This window comes from Toxotes jaculatrix, chromosome 14 (assembly GCF_017976425.1).
Source record: "Toxotes jaculatrix isolate fToxJac2 chromosome 14, fToxJac2.pri, whole genome shotgun sequence".
In the NCBI taxonomy this organism is placed as follows: Eukaryota; Metazoa; Chordata; class Actinopteri; family Toxotidae; genus Toxotes; species Toxotes jaculatrix.
Window position 1 is genome coordinate 24,756,666 of NC_054407.1, and position 24,604 is coordinate 24,781,269.

Below are 24,604 nucleotides of genomic sequence, written 5' to 3' on the forward strand. Positions count from 1 at the left end.
TACTTAAGTTATTATAGTTTTGCATTGTTCCGGATGAGTTCGGAGACGTATCACCTTCCACTGTCCAGGCAAACAAACAGACTTTCAGGCAGAGCATTCTGGGATGGCGACCACCTTTATTTTAACTCAGGAATGTCAGCGAGCACAGTGAGTCTACATCAAAGCTGCCTGGACACAGAGGTGGACAAAATAACAGAAACACAGCCTGAACAGCTCTGCAGTAAAAAAGCTTGCTCTATTTCTCTGGTCGACGTTCAGAAACGTACAAACTCGAACACACGGCTGCGTCCACTGACTGCGGCAACTTCACTGTGAGGCTGCAACAACAACAGAAGACGTCGCTCTGCTCACTTCACAGACAGAATGTTTTCCTGCATTTTAACAAGTTTGGGAACAAAAGAGTAGACGACAGAACGGGACCAACGTCCTGCATTTTTACATCTTCCTCCTCGATGTTGTTCAGATGGTCTCATGGTGAAAATCTTTCAAACAGTCCTTATACCATGTTTCACTCCAGAGGTTCTGTGGTTTCTTGGATTTATCTTTTTACTGTAAACTGTTTTTAATCGAGTTAAAAATAAATACTAAATAAATAAAAATAATAATTAAAGAACAAAAAACCCAATTACATTTTATGAGAACTTTTAAAAGAAGAAAAGAAAAAAATGCTCGGGGGGTAAAGGACGCTGTATCCGGGCAGAGTTTGCAGCCTGTTCAGTTTGAGCAGCTTGTAGTGAAACTCTGGTTCTCATGGTTCTCTGTGTGCGTTCTCCAATGATTCCACAGCCACAATCTTTACTACAGAGCTGTGTGACTGTGCTGTGTCCATGCTTTTATCCACCTGCTGTGAATCCCTTCATTCACACTGTACATTTAGTTTCAGACAGAAACGAGAGAGAAGAACTTCCTCCTCCTCTGAATGAGAAGCTTTTTGTTTGGGGTGAACATGATGATGTTGCTCAGACTCTTTACATTCTTCACAACAAACAGCACAATGAGAGTAACTACAGAGTCAGCGACTGAAATCAAACACATACTTGTACAGTATTCTACATAAATATACACAAACAGTATAACATGTACATGTAATATACACAGAAAGTTTCGTGTCTGAACTTTATGAGTTAACAGTTAAACACTTTTAAAAACCCCTGTGAGAGAATCTGGTTCTTTGACCTAAACATACGAGCAGCCTCTTTAAAAAAAGACAAACATGGCGACAGAGAATCACGACAAAGATCGACCGGCTTTTTTAAAGGGTGAGTTTCCTCTGAATCAGTGTTGAGCTGCCACATTAACTCTTCAGCTGTAACAATAAAACAGTGGCCCAACAACGGTCTGACTGAGGCCCATCGTGGATCTCACAGTCTGCAGAATGTTCTGGTGAATGAATGTAAGTAAGGCAGTTAAAAACATGGCAGCCTTAACAGGAAAAGAAAGCGAACACTCTGGTGAGCTTCAGTCACCCTTCATCATGTGGAACATTTGGACCATTTGCAGTGTCTTTAAATTGTCAAAGCAAAATAACTGGACACCAGAAGCTGTTTCATTTGCCTCCTGACACAAAATGTTTAACAAACACGGTTTTGACACGTTGCCTCCGGTAAATCGGGCTGCGAGGCCTCTGGTCCCAGGTTCTGTTTCATTCCCAGCAGATGGAGGTGAATCTGACACGTTCCCTCATCACCATTAACATCTGTCTCAGGTCTAAAGCCTCGTCACAGTCTGGACGACTGGACAGCTGTGTCTTTCTGTCCTTCATCACCATCATTCACAATTTCATTAGAGCATTTTGAAGTGTCCATCAAAAGAAACGATTACAGTCATCCTCTTCACCAGCAAACAAACAGTGTGAGTTAATTATCAACTAATAAAGTTTATGAAACTTCTTCCTTCATCTGGTTGAACTCTTCATTTATCAGATGGATTTCCTGCTGATTTCACTGAACATACAAAATGAACTTTCCAAGTTTAAGAACATGTAACGTTATATATCGGAGAAGTGCCTGAGGCCTCGGACACACCTCGGTCTGATGCTCCTGGTGTGTTTCGCTCAGACTGTCCGATGACTTACAGAAAAAACAAAAACAAAACAAACAAAAAAACAACACTGTCATGTCTTTTCTTGTAAAGCAGCTCCGTGTTCTCGCTCTGCTTCACCAGGTGTTCACTCTGCTGAGATCAGTAGGCGACTTCCAGCAGGTCTGCATGGCACCAATAACAGTTTGTTTTCATCAGTTAAAGGCAGCATACAGAAGCAGCGTCGCACAACCTACGTCAGACTTTTCCCGCCTTTTGCTCTCTGTTAAACCAAAATGCCTCTGACTGTCACTAACATGTCACTAACATGTCACTAACATGTCAGCTTCCTGACGTGGCAGTAGGATCTGCTCTGCGTGTCTCAGGCGTTACATGACACGATGAGGTTGGTGAGTGTCGTCCTTTATGGCCCACTGACCAGTGCTGGGTACCAGTTTTTGTTCGAGTCCCTCCTGTAGTATAATAAACACAGTGACAGTAAACGAGTTGTTCTGTTTCCTGGTTTTAGTTTCGAACATCTGAATATTTTCGGTTTTTCTTTCTGATTTCTGTGGATTTTGGATCAAACAGGTCGGTTTGAGCTCCGGCAGAGAAAAGGTATAAGTCTTAGTTTAGTCTGAGTGTCTACAGGAGGAGCTTTAAGACGTGAGCTGTTACCCAGCACGGTGCTGCACTAACAGCAGCTCAGTTATGGCACTTTGATGAACTGTAACAGCTGAATGAAATGGGATGGGTACGGCCGCTTGCTCGAGCTGTTTCCACGTTGAGTTGTAAAAATGAATCGCTAACTAGTGAAGGACCTGCTGCCTGTTTTTAAACTGCAGTCCAACAAAATGAAACAACTATCTCACTCATATTTCACACTAACTCTCCGCTCAGGCAGCAGACGTTCCTCAGAAGCTCCTCAGATTACGTTCCACTTCTGACGTGATGTGAAAACTAACTGAACTAAATCAAGCCGACTGTGCTCGGTCTATCTAGGACAACAAATAAAAAGTACACTACACCTACGATGGAGACGCTGGAATGCACACAGAGCTCAGGGCTAACACCTCTCCTTCAGTATCCCAGGTCCAGCTGGATTTTGTGCTCAAAGATGGCGATTAGCAGCATGATGCCGAAGCCCAGCAGGATGCCGGCGTTCTGCAGCAGGAAGAAGCCCCAGTGGCTGAAGCCGTGGTCCCCGGCATCATTATGCAACATCTCGGGCACCTGAAAGGACGAGGAAGACACACAACAATAACCGCTGTGTTTCCACTGGCAAACGTTGTTTTACTCGCAGTTCGTAGCCGACGGTAACCAGGACGGAGCCGCCCAGGAAACCTGACTTTATGTCACTTCAGGTTGTTTTTGCGGTAACACATCAAGCTTCTGTAGTAGCCTGTGCTGGATTTAACCAGGTGTCTGTTCTACAGAGCGCTGTGCAGGGAAGCAGCCACAGGAGGTCGGCCTCAGACAACAGAGGCGATGCAGTGTTTCCCAGACAGCAGCTGACCGTGACACTGTGTTTGTGTGGGGTTTGTTTTTTTTTTACACAGACTGAAGTGTAGGTGTGTGAGACGACGCCATCTGGTCCTGATGGCCGCCGCTCTCCAACAGACTGAGCTGAAGTACCAGCGAGTCAGACGTTAGCTCGAGACCTGTTGAGTCGACGGAGCAGATGCTGCTGACTTTCAGTTCTGACTCGGTGGGAAAGAGCTGCGCCGTGATTCAGGCCACAGACTGTGCCTGGACACTGAGCGTCCAGGCACATCTGGATCCTCCTTCAACCACTGCGCTTGGTGTTTTTATTGTTTCTGGATTTTTCCAGTGGAAATTTATTTCCATCCATGTTTGATGAAGTATTTTCAAATGTTTAATTTACTGGATTAAACAGAGAATGAAGAGCAGCTCATGTGTTTCTGTGTGGTTTGTACATACGCTGGCAGTGTGTTCAGGTGTAGGAGGCGAAACGCTGACTCACCATGTCCACAAGGGCCACGTACATGAAGAGTCCGGCCGTGAGCGCGAATATCCACATGGAGATGTTCTCTGCGTAGTGTCCGATCAAGATGCCGGTCACCATGCCCAAGTACGCCATCATGGCCGACAGCACGTTATAAAGAATGGCCTGACGCACCGTCATGCCGGCCTTCAGGAGCACCGCAAAGTCACCTGGGAGAAATCATGTGTTGACTCATCTACTAAAACGGCAAACATCCATTCGACTGATGTAAACATAAGTTTATCCTTTTTACCAAGCGATTCTGAACCCTTTTAAAAACACAGTCACATATAAATACACACATACTGAAGTGCAGCTAATGTTTGTAGAGGAATGTCCCACTGCAGGGCTGACACATGATCAGAGGTCTTACCTAACTCGTGAGGCAGCTCGTGACAGAAAACAGCCACAGATGTACTGAGGCCACTGGACAGACCCTCGGTGAAAGCAGCTCCTGCAGAACGACAGATTCAAATATGGAAACCCGCCGTTACCATGGCTACTGCCGTAACATGCTTCCATGCAAACATTAGCACGTTAAAACGCCAGCGTTTGAAAAGGTTTTCTCAGAGGAAATGTTTGCTTCTTTTGTCTTTTTGACTTCGGATAAGAAAACAACATCATGAGTGTTCAGCTAAGTCAACCAAGCCTGCTGGGCCTCTATGAGAAGGCGGGCTGTCTGTACCTAAAGCTCTGCCACCTGATTGGTTAGATTTAGCTTTGTTTCTGTGAGGGGACCGGTGATTGTTACGTCGTCAAGCAATGTAACTGAGCACTGACATTTTATTTTTAAGGCGGTAATGACACCGACATACGAGACAGACACTGAGCTACGTCCTGATCTGAAGCCCTGACAGTAACATCTGCTCACCGATAGCCAGGCCGTCGCTGAAGTTGTGCAGTCCATCTCCCATGATGACCATCCAGGCGAGCGTGGCCACGCCGGCTTTCTGAAAGTGCTGCTCTGAGTAGGAGTGGGAGTGGCTGTGTGGGTGGTGGTTCTGGGAGTGGTGGTGGTGCAGGATGTGGTGGTAGTCGTGGTGGTGGTGGTGCATGCTGTCGGCCTGGCCCACTGTGTCGTGAAAGTGGGAGTGGCATTTGTTCTCGCAGTCCTCTGCGGTGTAGGAGGCAGCGCCCGACCCTCGGCTGTAACCCTGCGGCGAGACGACGGACACCTGCGGCGCCAACATCACCTGTTCCTCTTCCGCCACGCTTCCTCCGTGCAGGCTGCTCGAGTGGTCGCCAAACGCACCGGCACCATTAGTCTCCACGTCTGGAGAAAGACGGTAACGCTAAAAATCACCAACGGCCTCCAGACTACACTTGTTGTTGATGTTTTTCCCTCAGAGAGTCAGCGTAACCTCCAGTGTGTGTGTTGTGTGTTTGGTGTTGTGTTACCTTCAGGCGGCTTCAGGTCGGTCTCTTCCAGAGCGGGCTGCTTCTCTGGATCTGCTTTGTCGTTCTGATCCCATTTCTTCTGGATCTGTATTGACGGCAGAACAATACATTTTCATTCATTCAACCTGAATAACTTCAGCTGCTTTACTTCAAAACCTGGATTTAATGTATAAGTTCACAGGTGTGTGTCTGTTAAAAGAATGGACGGGACACACGTGTCACTTTCACCACTTCATCTTAAGGAATCTCTGACCTTCTGCTTCTTGTCCTTGTACATTTTCCCCAGCGTCAGGAAGTGTTCAATGAGAAACATGAAGTAGACTCCACCCAGCGCCGTCAGGCCCTTCCACACAGCGTCCAGGTTCTCATCATGCTCGTCATGGAGGTGATGTCCCTCCACGTTCATCCCAGAATCCTCATGGTGGTGATGGTGGCCTCCCTGAGACTGAAGCATCAGCAGGTATAAACACAAAGAGGCTGATGAGACGAGGTAAAGAGCAGAAGTATGTGGACACACCTTTCAGCGTGGTTATATCATGTTGTAGAAAGCTTTCCCACAACAGCGGAGGTTACTGTGGCAGATTAACACCAGTGTTCAAGTCTATATGTTACTTTTGTGTTTGAGCTCACGCTGTCCTGCTCTGCCTGAGCAACACATGCTGCAAGACGTCCCGCGGTGCACAAACATAACTCACGTGGGGGATGAGGTGAAGGAAGGCGTCGCCGCTCAGCGTGCCGACGGCCAGCGCCACCAGGAAGCTGAGGAGGAACTTGAAGAAAACTCGGTTCATGAGCGGGATGAGGATGACGCCAAGGAGTGAGAGCAGGCTGATGATGGTGATGGAGACGAACCCACCGACCCACGCTGTAACACAACACAACACGACACATACATCGAACCGAGACTTCCTCATAAAAATTCACAAAGAAAGTTCAAAAGTTTATTTTTTAGTGATCAATATTAAAAATGAAAACACAGATTTAGTCATTTACTAAGTTACCTGTTGCGATGTTCTTGCCACTCTCTCCGCCAGTGCGCTCGCCGTGGTCATGGGCTGAGTGGTTGTGGTCACCATGGTGACCGTGAGCATGTTTATGATGTTTATGGTCTAGAAATATTCAATCAAATTAACCCAGTTACGTCACGTCAAAATACAAAACTGCTAAAAACAATCAAACGCAAATAAAACTTTTTGGGTAAAACACACAAAGCAGCAGCTGAATTATCACCACGAGCTTCTCTGACTGTGTGCAGGAGTGTTACTGCTATAAACAGGTAAGTCTGGATAGTCAACCTGCTCCTAACCACACTGGTTATCAGACTGAGAATCAACAAACAAACAGGTGACACATGAAATATGATCCAGGAAATTTCCTGCTTCACTGACGAGTTTACCGACGCTTTAATAATAAGAAGAAATAAATCAGGAGTTGGCTGATCAGACGGTTTCTACCTCTCTCCCCGTGTTCAGAGGCGTCTCCGTGCTCGATGCATGCTCCAAAATCAATCAGGTTGAGGAGGGCGGGGCAGAGGTAGCTGAAGTCTCCGAGGGTCACGCCCACCTCCTGAGACATCCCGTGTGAGGCGAGGATGGTGGAGGCGTTCAGACACTGGAGATAAAACACAAAAACACTCACTCAGGGTGTGGACTCTGAGACATCACCCTGTAAAACCACTGCACAGGTGTGTTACACTGTGTTAACTCTGACTCAGTAGCTGAGGATCAGGAGCTTTGTATTTGGAGTCATTAGCAGGTGAAGAGCAGGAGGCTACAGCTGTTTCATGAACATGTTGGAGACGTTTAATCAACACTTCATATCATCTGATGCTCAGCTCATTTTCAGCTTGTAGCTAAAGGTTATGAACATTTCAAACTGTGGTGTTTCGACTTTCTAAGCCGATAAAGAGCGATTAGACATGTTTGAGACAGAGTTCCATCAGCCTATCATCCTTCAGTTACCTGCTAACGCTGAGAGCTAAATCTGAAAGGATATGTATTCAATAAATGGATTTGATCAAGATAATGTCGTACCTCTGCACTCTCCAGGCTGTGATCATGATCAAGGTCGTGGTCGTGGTCGTGGTCATGCTCATGCTCGTGATCATGCTCGTGGTCGTGGTCATGGTTGTGGTCATGGTTGTGGTCATGGTCGTGATCACCCCCCCGGCTGACTGCAGCTGCTGGTGTCTGGCTTTCAGTGACCAGCCTGGCAGCAGCTGCGCTGGTGGTTTTGTCCCCTGCAGGACCGGACTGTTCCAGGCTGCTGTCTTGTCTCTTATGAATTTCATCTGGTTGCACCACCAGCTGAGCGCTGTACACTGCCGTGGTGCTGACCTCCTCAGCTGCCGTCACAGTGGTCTTCTTGTCGTACAGGTTGTGATGGTTCTCTGGGTTCTCCGTTTTCTTCCCGAGCACGTCATCGTGATTTTCTGTGGTCTTTGGAAACTTCCTGGGCTGCGAGGGCTCGGGGTGGACGTGTTTGTGGTGATGAGAGTTGTTGTTGTCATGGCGGTAGTGATGGTGGTGGTGGTGGTGGTGGTCATGGTGGCCTGCTTGCTCGTGATGCTGCACAGTAACAGTCCTGATGCGATCCAGTCCCACGCTCTGTAAGAGACGATTCAACCCGGCCAGAGAGATGGTGCCGTTTTCTCCGTATCTGTTTAATAAAACATCGCAACTGACGTCCAACTATGACACAACAATCATTCATCACCTGAATAACGTGGTTACCATGCTCGTTACAACATTTCAGTGTATTCAGTTCACACAAAAGAACCAGCAACAACTTAAAGAAATGACCAGAAAGGTTTTTATAATATTTTGTATTTGCACTAGAAAATAAATCTCTGTAAAGTAAAACAAACCGGATACGGTTTGTTACAGACAGGAGCTCACCTGTTGAACAGAGCCTCCAGGTGCTGCCTCCGGCTCTGCTCTGCCCTCTGTGTGTCGACCACAGCCGACAGTAAACGCACCGGGCTGTTTGTCTCTGTGGTCGACAGGCCGCAGTCTGAACCGACTGAAAAGTCGCCGCCGGACAAACTCGTGGCGAGGAGAATCATCACGGCCAAGGCGGCTCGACTCTTCTCCCTCATCATCTCTGCTGGGGAAAAAAAAAGGATTTTTAACAGCAGTAACGAGTCCTACTGCCACCTGACAGTTTGAATCTCTGGAAGATTATTTTGAGCTAAAACAGAAACAGCCAAATAACTAATTAGTTGGCAGTTAATCAATAGTTTTCTTGATTCTTTTTTTTTTTTTTTTTTAGCAAAGACGCGGAAGTTTTGCTGTTTCCAGTTTCTCTGATGGGAGGACTTCCTGCGCTTCTCCATTTTATATCTCTGTCATTGAAATGTAATGACATCACCTTAGGTGTTAGGAAACTTGAGAGTTACTCAACATTTAGGTTCATGATTCATCTGCATTCTGTGCTTGGCTGGGGTTTTTTTTGTAGTTGTTTCATGGTATTATTTTAAATTTTCATGAATTCTTTATTTGAAATTCGCAGAATATGTCTCAGCTTCCTGTGGAGGAGAAGTTGAACCAGTCGCAGTCACAACCAAACTCCACAGAGAAATGTTTGTATTGTGAGAGGGATGTGCCGTATTCTGTTCTTTGGCTTCAGCTTGCAGCTTTTTGTTCACAGCTATAATCTCTTGTCTTGCAAAGTCACAACTAAGTGCAGCTGTCGAGTAAATAGTAAAGTACACTACCCTCATGTGGAGCAGATGAACAAAGAAGCATCAAAATGAAATTCCCATCCACCCCTGCTGTTGAATCACGTACAGTGCACACTGTGCAGCTCAGGATGACCACACGTCTGACAGTTATTTCACAGAATTAACGCCCTTACACAATAGCAAACATGATTAGAGAACATGTGTCACTTAGGCTAAATGACGGAGGACCTTTTAACCGATTATGGTAAATTCCGGATATAGATTTCTATAAGACACTACGTATTCAATAAATGACTAATAGTCCTAATCCGCAGTATTGTTTTTAAATTAGGTGGATGACTAAACTACCCAACGGCTGCTTTGTTAGCCGTTTGTTAAGCCGAAATAAAGAGCAGTCTGCAGAAAATGAATTCAGTTATTTTAAGCTGGCATCCGTGCTTTAATACGAAGAGAGACATCAAATTGTACGTTTTCTCAACGGAGTTTGGCGTGAAGCCATGTGAGGGTTGGCGGAGAACGTCAGATAGCTAGCTTTAAAACAACAAAGCTCATCTTTAGCAGTGAAAGCGAACATGGATTTATGATGTTTAATATTCAGAAGTAGCTGCTGATAACGCTGACAAAGCGCCCTCACCCCCTCAGTTTGTATCAGTAAGTTAGCTGAGTTAGCCTTCCTGCTAGCCGCGGATGTTTGATTAAATGTCTCGGAGGATGCTGGCAGATGGCATCTGCCGGGCGGCCCCAGCCCAGGCCCGGGCCTCCTGCTGCCGCCGAGACTCGGCCTGGTTTTGGCGGCGATATCAAGTCATGGAAAACTATAAATCTCCAGCTCCCGCGGTAAGAGCAGCCACGCGTGTCTGCCTCTGACCTAAAACACTCGCACACACCGGAGGTAAACAGTAACACGTTGGGTCTGTGCGCTCTGCACCAGCCCGGTGCCGTGTGCACAGAGACGGTAAACCCGGAAACTGCAACCAGCCGCCGCTGCCGCCGCCGTGTGGGGCAGAGATGTCTCTCCTCCGCCCCGGTGGCACACACTACAACAAAACAAGCCGTTAAACGTGTGGATTATTTACCGTGAATGTAAATTCTGTGTTTGATTCCCTCCCGTTAATGTGTGAGCGCCTCACGGTGCCGCGCGATCCTTTTCTGTCCGGTTAACAGGGGATGGTGGATGTGGTTTGTGCCTCCTTCAGGGGCTGTCGGAAATGTGAAGAACCCTCCGGAGAGATGAGAGCCAATCAAAGGGGGGGCCTCAGCCGAATCCGCAAATGACCCTGGATACGTAGTTCTACATGTGCCCTCGCCTCCTCGGGTTTAGACCTCCACCACAGAATTTCTAACATCCGAATTCACATCACCAGCTCCACCAACACATTAACCACTGATGCTACAGGCAACGCAGAACGACAACCACCGTAGCTCTGAGGAGGTATTTTCCAAGGAGCACTTGAATGCACCGCAGGAGGCCTTGAAGAAGCAGATGCTGTGAAGGAGGATCTGTGCTCAACATGTGACTGGGCTTTGGGAGCATGTGACAGTCCCGCCAGTGTCCAGGTCTGTGTCTGATGGCAGAGAAGAATGAGGGGAAGAGGATTAGTTAGAAAAAAGATGTGGAAACTCTCACCATTACCTTTGTGTCACAGCTTTGCAGGAGTCGGGAAGAAAGACTCTGAGTCCCTCACATTGGTCTTTTGTGCCCTAGAATTAGAGACTTAGTGGTTTGTAACATTGAACTGTGTAATTTTAATACTTTATTCATAATTTCTAAACCAAGCTCTGGCTGCTTTTCTGTAAATGACCCATGAAATGAGTTTCTGAATACATCTGGGACAAGACATGTTATTATAAATATGATGTCTGTATACAGAGTAAAAACACTTCCTCCCATTACACTGTTCAGATTTCCTTTGTGTGTGAAATCACACCGTTCAGTATACTGTGTACTGTACTGAGATAATACTAAATGTTCTGAAACTACTGTTTCAGCTGTTAAAGTCCCAGACACAGAGGAGATAGCACCCCACGGAGCTGGGAACTGAGGCCAGCTGGATCAACAATCACCTGCCACTGAAGTCTGAGGTCAAACCCACCTACAAAACAAATAGTGTTCAGTTATTTATTCTGCTCGCATCTGTTTTTTGTTTTCTGTTCCATTTAAAAGGTAAATTACAACCAAAGTCGGTTCAGCCTTTTAGGAGTGGTTCCCTGCTTATGGTTATTAGACGTAATGAATTTGTTTTTGAGGGTAGAACTAATCTTTGTTTAGAGCGGGTGTTGTGTTCCGGGTGGTTGTTGCAGCTCTTTGTTTACCACCACATCACCTAACATTTACCAGGATTTGTGTTAATGTTCAGCCTGGGCAGGGTGAGTTTAGTTTAGACCAGCAAACACAAACAGATTAAACCAGTGTCCTTCTGTTTCAGAAAGGTGAGTGAGTTAAAAGATCGGTTTGGCATTATTCTGTATTTTTAAAACCAGCAGTTAATCCTGCGTCACACCCACAGTGTGTTAGTGCATCCTTCAACACTCTGTCTGTGGCTCTCAGCTCCGAGCCCATTGGTTCCTATAAGAAGATGTAAATCTTTAAAAACACTTTCCAAATATATAGTTTCAGTTTTTAAATTTTCTCAGTAATTTTCCTGAAACATTTTCCTCACTGTAGTTTTTATCTAACAAACAGGAGGAGACAGTTCCTGACAGTTCCAGTTCCTGAGGACCTTTTTCAGCAGTGGATTAATCCACACGTGGTGCTGTACGGTGTGTGTGTGTGTGTGTGTGTGTGGTGTGTGGCTCAGTGGAGGAATTTATATGAAGATATATCAGGATCAGATGCACACAGAGTTAGTACTTGTTCACAGATACATTCACAGATGGTTTGACTCTGCACATGGGACGTTTTTACAATAAGAAAAATATAGAAATTCACCAAACATGTCCACTGAATCCATGTGTGGTGGATGGCCATGTGTTCCACCTGCTGCTGGATCAGGACACACAGGGTCTGAGCAGGCAGGGCGAAGACTCCCTGGAAAGCTCTTCATCCCTCTAATGTCCAAACCCAACCCAGCCCACAAGAACAATATTGGTTTTGGACTCAGTTGATGCTGTTGTTGGGTGTGTTTCTGTTTTTGGACACTTTGAAGTGCAGCTTTACTGTGGACTCACTTATCCTCACACACCGACGTGAGCAGGCCCAGTGCTGAACGTAAAGACGGAGTAATCTTAACGTACTGTGGCCAGGTGCTCGCAGATCCTGTAGACATCAGAGAAGGAGGACAGGGAAAGCTGCACATTCAGAGCTCCCATGCAAACTTTGTATTTTAGATGATTTTTGGGGACATGCTGACGACAGGACAGGAATCAATTTAGCAAAATCATTAAAACTGTAACCGTCCTGACCGTCACCGTCCTGTGAGTCTGAATTTGAGTTACATTATAACATACAGTCTTTCTGGGAGTGAAGATGGACGGCTGGAATGTCCCTCAGATGCTTCTAAAGTACGAATTAAAACCCAGTTTCCTTCTCTTGAACACATTTTTAACAGGAGGTCATGAACCAGTAAGTATTTAAGTATTTTATCAGCACCACCTATCAGCGGCGTGCTGTCAGGACTAGCAAGGCAGGCAGTGCTTGAGCAATTAAAGCTAAAAATAGAAATCAGAACGATACTGAAGTGGAGGTGGTCTCTCTCCTCACATCTCAGGACAGTGATCTGTCCCATAAAGGGTCTGATATCACCTGTTTGCTTCCCTCTTGTAAATCACTGCCCTCTTGTGGCTGCAGTAGCCCATTGTCTCCTGAAGCTAGGATGACTTCCTGCCATTGCACCTATTATTGACAAAGACTGAGGCTTGTCAAGCATTTTGTTGGACATTTGCATCCTGGGATTAATGCAGAAAAAGACTTAAGAAGTCATACTGCACCTTGTGTTATGGTCAGCCACCAGGGGGCCTGTTGTTTCACTCTTTTTGGACTGTGTTGGACTTTCGGATTCTTTTGTTGGACTCGTGTTTAATTTCTTGAGTTTTGATTTGTAGGTTCCTGTTTTATTTTGAAGCCCTGGCCCTTGTGTATCAGTGCTTTGTCTACTTCCTGTCTTTGTCTGGGTTCCCTCTTTTGTTGATTGTCTGTCCCACCCTTATCACCTGTTGTATTTAAGACTCATTGCTGACCTGGGACAGGTTTGTCAGTGTGTCTGCGTCCCAGCCTGTGTTCATGCTTTGTCCCTGCTGTGTTTTCGTCCATGTTAGTGTCTGTCTTTGTCGTCCCTGTGTTCCTGAGCTCCTGTCTCTGCCCCTGGATTTTTACGTTTTGGAGTTTGTGTTTTTAGGTGTTTTTGTTTTGCTCCCTGGACGTTTATCCAGTGATTTTGAATTGAATAAAGGACTTTAACTCTCTCACTCGTCTGTCTTGGGGTTACTGCATTTGGGTTTTCTCTCCCTCTTCCTGGCTCCACAGCATTTAACCCTTTTTACCCTTTGACGAGTCACAAAGCTGATCCTTTATGAAACAGGAGGCCAGCTCTTCATACAGTAACCTCCAGAATCTCAGTAACATTCTTTTTTGAACACAGGTTGTTCTCAGTCTTTATTCGAACAACGGATGATTTGTAGGAAAATGACATGAACAACACTGAATTATAGCTCAGCACTAAGATGTGTGAAGGCCGGAGGCTGGAACATACTGGAGTGCAAACGTTCACAGAAGTTAAGAAGAAAGTCTTTGTGTTTTTTCTTCTCAGCAGGAGTCAGATAAACCAACCAGCACGCAGTCTCAATATAAATCAATATACATTTCCCAGTAAAGGAAAATATAGAACCATCTGCTTCAGAGAGATGTTCCTCCCCAGATCCTGGATGATTATCCCTCCATCTTTTGATGTTTTGCAAAACCACAAGTGGAGCCGCAGATGCTGTGACCATGGGAGTGTTCTGTATTTGAGACAATGCAGCCGACATGAGCTGCTTGGCTGAGGGGGGCTGACAGGACGGGGGGGGGATTCCTACAAATCCAGGATGTTGAATTTATGTTCGAGCAGGATCTCCTGAGGTAGTTGAGAGTGGTAAGACTCCACAAGATCCACAGTGAATGGGAGTTCACTGCTTTGACCTTCCTGTGATGTGATTGCAGCCTCAGTCTTTGATTGTTGCAGCTCAGACTCGATGCTTTGCACCATGGGAGTCTGCTCACAGAGCTCTGCCTGCTCAGGGCTCATCTGGATTTCAATGTCCCAGTCAGGTCGCTGCAGAGAAAGGATGAAGAAACAGCAGATGAATTTTCTTTCTCAAAAGCTACAAATGAGTTTAAGAAAAAGAACAATTACACGTTAATTCTACCAAGTTTAATTAGCTCTTTGAACTGGACAAACATAATCGTGCTAAGTCATATTGAGTCATATTTGTTATATATTTGGCAGTTTTTAAATTCTTAAATCAAATCTGTATTTATTTAATAACCCATAAGTTTAAAGGTGACATATTCGTCTATGTGTTTATAAGAAATGGAACTGACCAGTGAGCGGGGCAGTGGCTCTTTATGGAAATATGTTTGGCAGGTATCTGGGTGACAGTGAACGATGGACCAGAACACAGCGAACAGGACACCCGCCATGATGATGACCGTCACCGTCACCGTGGTCGGCTTCTTCCATGCAGCGACCGGACCTGCCAGAAGTGCCAGGAGTGAGACATCATGAGTGTGTCACGGATTTTCCATCATTATAGTTTTTACAAACTGGGTCAGTGGACAGAGCTGATTCTTCAAACGTGAGAAGTGAGTGAGGGACAGTGAAGACACTTTGAGACATTTTAGTAAAATAAGAATATGGAATGTGAGTAGACATGTTGTGGAATGTAAGGACATTTTTGAGTGCATTTTGCAAAGTGAGGACATTTGTCCAAAGTGGGGACATTTTGCAAAGTGACACTTTTTGAAAATGGGAATATTTTCTAAACTGGACATTTTAGGAGAGTGAAAACATGAATCATGAGAATATTTTTGTTAAATTTGGGAAATTTATTAATTTTATTATAAGAGGATAAGAACATGAAAGAGGAGGTAAAATCATTTAGGAAAGTGGGGACATGAAAAGTAAAAATTTAGAAAGTGAGAACAAAAACAGGGAGTTGTTCTCAGGGTGAGGAGACACATTCATGTCAGTACAAGTTGTTCTAAGTACAAGCGTGTGTCTGTTTACACCTGTACCTGTGATGGACACACAGTGGGCGTCGGTGCTGCTGCTCTGTAGCTGTGTGTCCAGGACGGTCTGAGCTCTGACGCAGTACTCTGCTCCCTCCTGCAGGGCGGCGACATACAGCACTGTCTGCTCAGCATGCAGTTTGTAGACAGCAGCCTGGAGAGAGAGAGAGAGAGAGAGAGAGAGAGAGAGGTTTTCTTTTTTCAGATGAGAAATGAATAAATACCTCCAACTGATCATGTCAGAAAAACCAGCAAGGTAATAAAAAGAAAAAGACATAAAAACAGGAAACAGGAGAAAGGGATAAAAAAAGTAGTGGGAAATGGGGAAGAAACAAAGGGATTAGACAAAAAAGAGGTAAAGTCAGGGGCATTGAGAGTGAAGGAGTGAAAGAAGGGGTGGACAGAAAGACAAGAGGAGACAAAGAAAGGAACAGAGATGTGAAGTGAACTCTGACCTGCAGCTCGTCTCCTCTCTTCCACACCGTCACACTGACGGAGACAGTCCGAGGAAGTCTGTCAAAAGACACCTGGAGGGCTCCACCCACTGCCGACACCGTCATCTTCGGCACGGCCAGGACCGCTGCACACAGGATTCACACTCTCACTTATTCATTCTTTCATCCATGTTCTGCTACACATGGATGTGCACAAACATTTTGAGCGGCATCATGACATGTACAGTGTCAGCTAAAGGGTCCAACATGTCTGGACTCTTTGACATGTGACCTCATTGTGCAGGCGTCCTCATGTTGTCGCCATGTTTCTGCAAAATGAAAACCTGCTCCTGTTAGCGTCTTACTGTCTCTGCGATTGAAGGGTGGGTTCAGTTCGGTCCAGGCTGAGAGCTGCGAGCCGCACTGCGCTCTGACGTGGACGTTGTAGTCCGAGTCGGAGCCCAGGTCAAAGGTCAGGTCGCAGCGAGTGTAGTGAATCTGCTGGCACTCGGGAGCATCCACCCAGCTGCTGTTCAGCACCGTCAGTTCAAACTCCCTGAGGGATGAAGAGACACAGCACAGACAGGGACACAGAGACAGATTTAACCCTGAGCTCGTTTTAGATTTCTTTATACTTACTGTGTCTCAGGCTTCATTGATACTGACTGTGAAGGACGCAGCACCAAAGTCAGTGTTACTGTGTTCACATCCCTTTTGTTTCAGACAGTGCATGGCGCTCTGCATTGCTGTGCATCTGCTCACAGTAATTAGCCGAACTCAGCTCCCACGCCCTGCATACCACCGCCACCACACACGCAGCTGCCGCACATACCGTCGATTCTGTTTAAAATCCTGTGAAACAGCCTGTCAGTCCGCTGACACGTGTTTACTGCGTCAGATCCACCATCTTCATACTCAGGTATTTTATTTCTTTAAAGTTGTTGTTGTGTGGATCCCGAGGACGTGACGAGGAGGAAACCCAGCCACCCTGAGTGAAAGCTGAGGCAGTGTGGATGTGTCACCAGCTCAGAACAGACACACCTGTTTCTTATTATCAGGACAGGTGTGTCATTAATGACTTGTCATTAGGTCACAATTAAATCACTAAGTACACAATTACAGGAGGCAGCTGTGTGTTTCACATATTTCATCCACCGCACTGTCGAACCAGCTAAACAGCGAGTGGATGAATTAGTTCCTTTATCATAACTCAGTCACATCTTAATGCACTGACATGATAACACACGTTAGATTCAGTGTGACTCTATCATCATCTCTGATGTGCATCACAAGAAAACATTTGGTATTTGGGACGGTGGAAATCAGTGGAAGGCTAAAAGGAGGGAAAGAAGCTAAAATGTGTGTCTCGTTAGTTTCTCTGTGTGTGACTCACCCCTGGAACTGGACAGAGTAGAGGACTGAAGTGTTGCATGAAGCCTGCAGGGGACGCCACCTCAGGATGTGTCTCATGTCTACAGACTCCATGGAGACTCTGCTGGGCGCTGGCAGCATCCAAACACCTGCTAACAAAATAAATTCATTCTTTAAATCTTCTCTGAGACAACAGCAGACAGAGAGCCGAGGTCCTGCCCGGAGGAACCGTCAGTTTGTGTGTATGTTTTTACATGTGAGACACACACTCACACACACTCCGGCTCCTCCTGTGATGTTTGATTCTGTTTTTATTTAACTGATCTCTGAGAAAGTGAACTCACCGTTTTTTAAGTCCAGCAGGACCATAGTCATCATCATCAGCAGAGGACGCAAAGTCCATCTCAGGCTCATGACCACAGTGTTCAGATCCAGAGCAAAGGGAGGAAAATGTCTGCTCGCGTCAGGTCCCCCATGTCCAACCCCACGAGTCACCTGCATGTAAACTGATCCAGCGTGTAACACACGATCCAGAGTACTGTCCTGGTTACTTCTTTTGGTTTTCACGCAGTGCACATTTTTGGATCCGACCTTCAGTTCATCCAAGAGGTGAATACATGCTGTGAATAAATCCACTGTGAAAGTGACTCTTACAGAAGCCAGAAGCCGTGCGAGCGTTGCAGCGATCTGTCCTCGATCTGCAGAGAAAAGCTGGTGCATCCGGATGCTGAGGATGGATCCTGGGCTGCAGAGCCGGTCTGACTTGTTGTCAGCTCCCTCGGGGCGTCAGCTGTCAGCTCTAATTTACAGGTCAACCTCAAAACACGCCTGAGGAGGCCTGAGGACAGTATGGGGCCTATAGAAGGGCTCGTACAGAAAGCTCTGCTGAGAGTTTGTTTCATTGTCGTCCCAAAATACAATGAAATACTAAACCAAAATGAAATGATTCCTGTTCCACACAATCTGTTTTTCATGTATGAATTCCTGCAAAAAAGGAATCTTCAAAGGTTCAGACAGAAAGAACTCTGAGACTTTCAGACGCTGGAGTTTGTCAGTTCTGATTAAAACTGGGTGTTTGTCGAATCCTGTTCTGTATCAACTCAGTTTGGCTCAACACAGTGTTGGTTCACCTGCTGTGTGATCAAGAACTGCTGAACCCATGAGGAACAGGAACAGATGCAGGCCCACTGTGAGTACACACTGTACACAACACACTATGAAATAATGAAAATAACGTCCTCTGTCAGTGTGTCAGCGTTCAGCAGGTCGAGCAGGTTTTCAGTCCACAGGAGAAGGTATCAGGAACGCTGAGTATTTACACCAGGTTCTGATCATATTCAGACTTACATTACTGGGTAATTAAGTGCAGTATGTGTTATAGTAAACGTGTGTGTGTGCTGTTTTTCTTCTCATGTTTAAATGAGTTATTGAAATTCTTTCTCTCTTTCTCAGGATCAGTTCTCTGGTTCAGCCTGAGTTTCTGGTGTGAAGCTTCAGACTTTGGACTCTGACGATGATCAAACATTAACTGTCACCGACCATAAAGCTATAAAACAGAATCACTCACACAACCTGTGAACCAACAGCTTTTTCTGTCATTGTCCGAGTCTGAAACCAGCAGACGCTCGGCACATCTGTCTGTCACTGTCGAACCGTGTGTGACAGCTGGAAAGGTGTAAAATTCACCCTTTGATTCATCTCATTCCTTTATTCATTTATTCATTTAATGCTTAAAACACATCTTACACAAAGAGACTAAATCCTCATGCTGACAGGTTTGATGGTTGAACTTGTGATTAAATGATGGTTCAGTAACTGGATAAATGTGAAATCATACCATCTTCCACAAACCGTCCATTTATAGCAGCAGTTTCAAACCAACCAGTCGTCTGCACTGATGAAAACATTATGTCATTAACAGGCCCGGGACAGATAAAGCAGGCGGACGACTGGAATTCCTTATTTGGACATAACGGTGTTTATTGTCCTTTAACTTCCTGGAACACATCAAGCTCTGACTTCTCCTTTTCTCTGTGTTCATGAACAGTGAGGGGCTTCGCTGCAGGGTATGAGTGAAAGCTGAACTTCAGTGTGGTTCAGAGTCACAAACATGGTCAGAGTTTCACTTCCCCTCAACACAGATTGTTTGATGTGGACCAGCAGAACAGAGGACAGGACGGAACTGATGTCCAGCAGCCATGTGGGAAACGTCTCTGCAATAAAATGATTTAATTCTTCTTTACATTCTTCTTCTTCTTCTTCTGAACATCTCTTCCTGTTTCTCTCCCCTTGGTTTTTAAGCCATAAACACATGATAAACAAGCAGCTCACTGAGGATCTGCGTGTTACGATTATCGTTAATATTCTAAAGTCATTTTCATTTCCAACTCATTTGCTGTTGGCACATTTACTTGCTGCCCCCGAGCACCAAACACTACTGCAAAAACACCACAAATCATCTAGCTACACCAGAGGAAGCCTCACGCTGCAGTGTCCTAACAAGCACCGAGCAATAATTATCAGCATCCTAGCAACAACATAGTGGCCAATCAAAAAAAGCCTCTTACTGATACCTTAACAACTATGTCAAAAACCTTAGCAACCATCTGGAATCACTGTTGTACCATGGCAACTGCCCAAACTCCTCTCAATACCCTAGTGACACCCTGGCAACAACCTAATGATCAAATCCAACCGTCCTAAGGAATCCCCCCGGAAAAAAAACCTGAACAACTACCACATCCACTTATCAACCAATTAGAAATGCCCCATTAATCCAACAATACTCCAACAACTGCCAGGTCCGAACAGCAGCATCTCAGTGCTTTATCCTTTTCTTCTTTGGGGCTGCAGTTCACTGTGTCGACCGCACAAACAGGTGATGTTTAGTTTCTGTGGCTTTTTGTGTATGACTTCAGACACACGCACGACTCCTGATACTGAGGTGTGGTTGAAGACTCACTGTCACCATCATCATGATCAGCAGTGGTGGGTGGTGAAGGGGGAACAACAGGGAGCGGCCCTCAGCAGTTTATGGCCCCTGGCTGAGTGTAAAGTCCTCCTGTTAGAGCCACAGACGTCAGATCAACGTGAAATTACTGAAGGACAGAGACCAAAGCCTCCGAGAGCTCAAACTGCTCCTGAATTCACTTGTGGAGGCTTCACCTCAGAAGACCGAGCACCAGGCCCAGTGACCTTTTCATTCCCTCTCATCACACATTCAGAAGGCTTAACTTGTTTTCTTTAGACTATCTGTGGCAGCTGGTTGTTTCATCTCGAGAGTTTTCTGGAAAAGTTGTCATCATGTCGACGGCTGTGGAAGCGACCGGGTTCATCATGTGCTTAATCAGCTGGCTGATCAACGGAGCGGCACTGTCCAACGACTACTGGAAGGTTTCCACCGTGTCCGGGAGCGTGATCATCTCCCAGAGGCAGTTTGAAAACTTGTGGCACTCCTGCGCTGAGGACAGCGCCGGCATCGCCGAGTGTCGGGACTTTGAGTCACTGCTCGCCCTCCCTGGTAAGAACAGAACAATGAACTACTGACTTACTTGATTACTAAAATACAGCTTTCAAAAATAAGTTGCCTAAGGATGCCCTGTTAGAGTACAAATGTAAAACATTTCAACACCTAAAGAAAAAACATTTTACAGCTGCCTTGATAAAAAAAAGCTGAAGCATGGATATTTGAGGCTTTTTGGTTTTAGTTTCAGTTTTTAAGTTTTCTTCTTCTGGCAAACGTCAACAACGCGTACAGGGATATACATATTTATCAGAGTCTCAAGTCCTGAGTGCATCATATACATGAGGTGGAAACTGTCATTGTTAGTGATGTGAAATAAAACATGAAATAAGGACTGGATAGAATGTAACGTCACGTTTGGCATTTTATGATCTTTCTGGATCCGAAATTTAAAAAATGACAAGTAAAGACTTTGTAAGGATTGTGAGAATCATGGAATGAGAGACGATCAGACACTGGGTGTGGATGACTTGGGATGGATCTGTTTTATTTATTTGTTGTAAAGTCAGATGTGTGGTACAGAAAATAGGCCAACACGCCATGTGTCCCCATTTCTGAAGTGGTCGTCCAAAGGTTGGTGAATTTTAGGGCCAGAAGTTTCCCGCCTGAAAAGCAAACAGTTGCTGGTTGGACACTTTAATTTGACCACCTCATCGTCTCCACACACACAACTGGATTTTTCTTTTTATATTTGATCATAGTGAAGTTAATTGATCAATAGATTGTTTTTCGTCCAATCATAATTATTCTTTGTGCTTCGTCCTCCTCTGACAGTGAAACAGAGGGAAACGTCTTTCAGGTCCAAACAGAAAGAGGCAGCCAGTGCTGCTGTGTTTTCACCACCGTTTTCTATTCAGGTGAATCTGAATTCACTCGGGTTGGAAAATACACTCGGCTTTAAGAAGTTGTTTTTCTTGACTTACAAATTTGCTTAGTCATATAAATGTTGTCATGTTCCTGTTGAGGCGGATTGGTTAACCCTTAAGTGACAAACTTTTACGTGACTGAAAGCAAAACTTGATGTTTCTGAATAGAAGCGTCCTGTTTGATGTCCTGTAAAACATTTTAAACACATTTCCCATAATTCAGCCCATGTTTGGTGTGTTTAGAGACTAACAGAGTCTGTAAAACCGGAGATATGGAAGAGCTGGTGGTTTGTGTTAGCTGAAAATAAAGGCCTGTGATTGGTCAGTGTGATCATTTTAATGCTGTACGATTCTGCCTGCATGGTTACCACCTTACTGTTTGTCTCTCCTGAAACTATCTGAGGCTCATAAAGAGGCGCGGCAGCTGTTTATGATCATTAGAGGTCATTTTGTGAATAAAGTACTCCACCAGTACAGCTGGGTACTGTAAAACACACACGTATTATCACTTCCAGCTCCCACTTCTCCTTAAACACTTTGTTTTTTGTGCGTTTTCAACAAACAGGATGTAAAAGGTTTATCAGTGAGGTCTTGAGGTGCTGGTGCTGGTGGATTTTGTTGCCTCTGACAAAGCCAGACTGGCTGTTTTCACCTGTTTCCAGTCTAAATGCTGAGCTACGCTAACCAGCTGCTGGCTGTAGCTATATGTTTATAGGCATGAGCGTGTATCAAGCTGAACATCTAACCGTAAGCAACAAAAACAAAAATCATATATCTTAAAATGTTGAACTGTTCCTTTAACTGTGGAGCTAATTATCACTTTCACTTTAGCACAGCAGCACGAGCCATCGAGCTTCTTTTCACCATCAGGAAGGTGAATGTTATAACATCACAGTGTAATTGGCTTTTTTCAGATCTTACTGTGACTTTTTTGTAAAAATACAAAAATATTGAAACTTTATTCTCAAAATCACTGATTTGGCACAAATCCTCTGAACTCAGCCGTTTATTGTTCTGTCAGTTTTTTGTTTGCATCTTTCTTGGTCAGGATTTCTGTCTCAGCCCAGTTTCTTTTGTATTTTGGATTAAATTAATTTTTCCACGAACGGCAGCAGAGCAGCAGAGGTTATATGTGTAGAATCCAGAGGGACTTTTGTTGAATGCGGTGTTAACAGTGAGATCCCGGAATGATTGTGGTGATGGTCGATGGACGTTTTGGTGGAACCGCTCACGGTGTTCAGTGGAAATGCTCTGATGTCTTCCCCTCTCTGCAGCCTACGTGCAGGCGTGTCGCGCTCTGATGATCGTCTCTCTGCTGCTCGGCCTCGGCTCCATGATCGTCTCTCTGCTCGGACTCAAATGCATTAAGATTGGCTCAACCACTGACCAGGCCAAGGCCAAGATCGCCTTCACTGGAGGAATCCTGAGCATCCTTGCTGGTGAGTCCACAAAAGCACAGACTGACTGAAAACAGAGTTATTTTTCCAGTCCAAGGCAGAAAACTTTATGCTGATGCTGGTGGACGTTTCTCCTTTTAACAGAAAAGCTGCTCTCACTCTGCAATAAGTTCAAGCTGCTTCTCCTTTGCTTCTTTGGATCAAAGTTAATGTGGATAAAACTCAAATCAGCAGAGCAGAAAAAGCTGTTTCATCCAACACCACTGACATCTGAATATAATCTCCCTGATCTCTGATTCAACCAACACTGACAGAGAAATCCATCAGAAAACTCACAGTGTTTTTTATCAGCCAGTGTGGAAACATCCACAGCACAGGGACACCTAACCTAAAAACCAAAACCTAAAAAATAAAAGTGATGAATGAAATGAAATGAATGAAAATGCTGATGTTTGTTTTGTGCGTTTGCAGGTCTGTGCTGCATGATAGCGTGTTCCTGGTACGCCTTCAGGGTCGTTGAGGACTTCAACAACCCGTTCTACGGCGGTGTGAAGTGAGTTGACCTGCACAGATGAGAAAAGTTTAGTCTGGAGAGTGAAACTAAAAACTTTTCAGGCTGCCAGGTTGTTGAATTGTTGTATCCTCCAGATAAGCAGAAGGTGTGAAGTTTAAGGAGTCAGTGAAACGTAAAAGGATCCTTCCATCAGACAGATAGCTCATGATCGGGTTATAAAACAGCTGACTGTGGTTGTTGTGTGACACTGTTGTGTGTTTGCAGGTTTGAGCTGGGTACTGGCCTCTTCCTGGGATGGGGTGGAGCCTCTCTGGCCATACTGGGTGGATGTTTTCTCTGCACCGCTTGTAAAAGAGCATCACCTGGTGGCAAGAAAGGGTAAGTGCATACACACCTCACCGGACTTTTTCTAGTGTTTGTTTATTCTTGCTTGTATTGTTTTTTAAAAAAAAATCTTTTTCTTTCAGTTTGAGTCTGATTTTGTTGCTCTTGTTTTTCAGAGGTTTCTATGGAAACCCACCACAGAAGGTCTACACGGCTACAGCAAAGTCAGATCCAGATTCAGCCAGAGCTTATGTCTAAAAACACACACACACATACACACACACACACATACACACAGTACCGTGACAAAGTTTTATCCTTCAAAGTAAAGTTTTTTTGGGGAGACCAGCTACTCGTCCTCAGAGGAGGACAGATGATTAAAGCCACACACACACACTCAGTGTCTCAGGAAATGTGAGGATTTTCTGTCTTTCTTCTTTTTTTTTTTGCAGAGTTTTTGAGGTGAAATCATGAATGTAATTGTTTGGAAAAGATAAAGCTTTGGAGATGATTGTTAGTGATGGTGTAATCCTGTTTGTTATGGAGCTCATTATTTTCTCAATAAAGTTTGTATTACATGTTTGTTCATATGCTTTGTTACACACATTTCATACACTCTATGTTCTAATGTTTAGGACAATTCCCTCAATATTTACAGTATCTTACTAAAGGAAAATACAAAATGAATAAAATACAGTATCCTGCTTATATGTGTGGCCAACATCTTTCACGTCTATGGAAAGTTTTTACTTGAACTCAGATGAAGAGATGATGTTTTCACTCCTGCTGAAGCCTCTGGTGACCGTGTTAAGCTCAGTGTAGCTGTTCTGGACCTGAAAGCAGAACTCAAACATTGAAAGAACGACAGT

At 44.9% G+C, this 24,604-nt stretch overlaps 3 protein-coding genes across 6 annotated transcripts; 1 reads left to right on the forward strand and 2 right to left on the reverse strand.

Annotated features, from left to right (window-relative positions):
• Positions 1-51: 51 nt before the first annotated feature.
• slc39a6 (solute carrier family 39 member 6) lies at positions 52-10,304 on the reverse strand. 3 transcript variants are annotated; one of them, XM_041055763.1, is made up of 12 exons: positions 10,181-10,304; positions 8,320-8,524; positions 7,456-8,080; positions 6,877-7,033; positions 6,424-6,531; positions 6,118-6,287; positions 5,676-5,867; positions 5,423-5,507; positions 4,896-5,297; positions 4,398-4,478; positions 4,004-4,194; positions 52-3,252 (listed from the first exon to the last, which is right to left on the reverse strand). In XM_041055763.1, exons 2-12 carry the CDS (start codon positions 8,520-8,522, stop codon positions 3,100-3,102), a joined length of 2,367 nt encoding a protein of 788 aa, XP_040911697.1. In that variant the 5' UTR covers positions 8,523-8,524; positions 10,181-10,304; the 3' UTR covers positions 52-3,099. The 3 variants fall into 3 exon arrangements, with proteins under 3 accessions (XP_040911697.1, XP_040911700.1, XP_040911699.1); XM_041055766.1 differs by having other exon boundaries at positions 8,320-8,527; positions 10,181-10,261; XM_041055765.1 differs by having other exon boundaries at positions 9,739-10,241.
• Positions 10,305-13,878: 3,574 nt separating this feature from the next.
• Positions 13,879-17,811, reverse strand: crfb16 (cytokine receptor family member B16). 2 transcript variants are annotated; one of them, XM_041055812.1, is made up of 8 exons: positions 17,456-17,811; positions 17,134-17,260; positions 16,106-16,296; positions 15,762-15,886; positions 15,313-15,460; positions 14,620-14,771; positions 14,062-14,350; positions 13,879-13,976 (listed from the first exon to the last, which is right to left on the reverse strand). In XM_041055812.1, exons 1-7 carry the CDS (start codon positions 17,610-17,612, stop codon positions 14,111-14,113), a joined length of 1,140 nt encoding a protein of 379 aa, XP_040911746.1. In that variant the 5' UTR covers positions 17,613-17,811; the 3' UTR covers positions 13,879-13,976; positions 14,062-14,110. The 2 variants fall into 2 exon arrangements, with proteins under 2 accessions (XP_040911746.1, XP_040911745.1); XM_041055811.1 differs by having other exon boundaries at positions 17,134-17,263.
• Positions 17,812-20,414: 2,603 nt separating this feature from the next.
• cldn15la (claudin 15-like a) lies at positions 20,415-24,399 on the forward strand. The gene is made up of 5 exons (XM_041055843.1): positions 20,415-20,631; positions 22,775-22,939; positions 23,369-23,450; positions 23,676-23,789; positions 23,912-24,399. The coding sequence occupies exons 1-5, from the start codon at positions 20,415-20,417 to the stop codon at positions 23,991-23,993; spliced, it is 660 nt and encodes a 219-aa protein (XP_040911777.1). The 3' UTR covers positions 23,994-24,399.
• Positions 24,400-24,604: the final 205 nt, after the last annotated feature.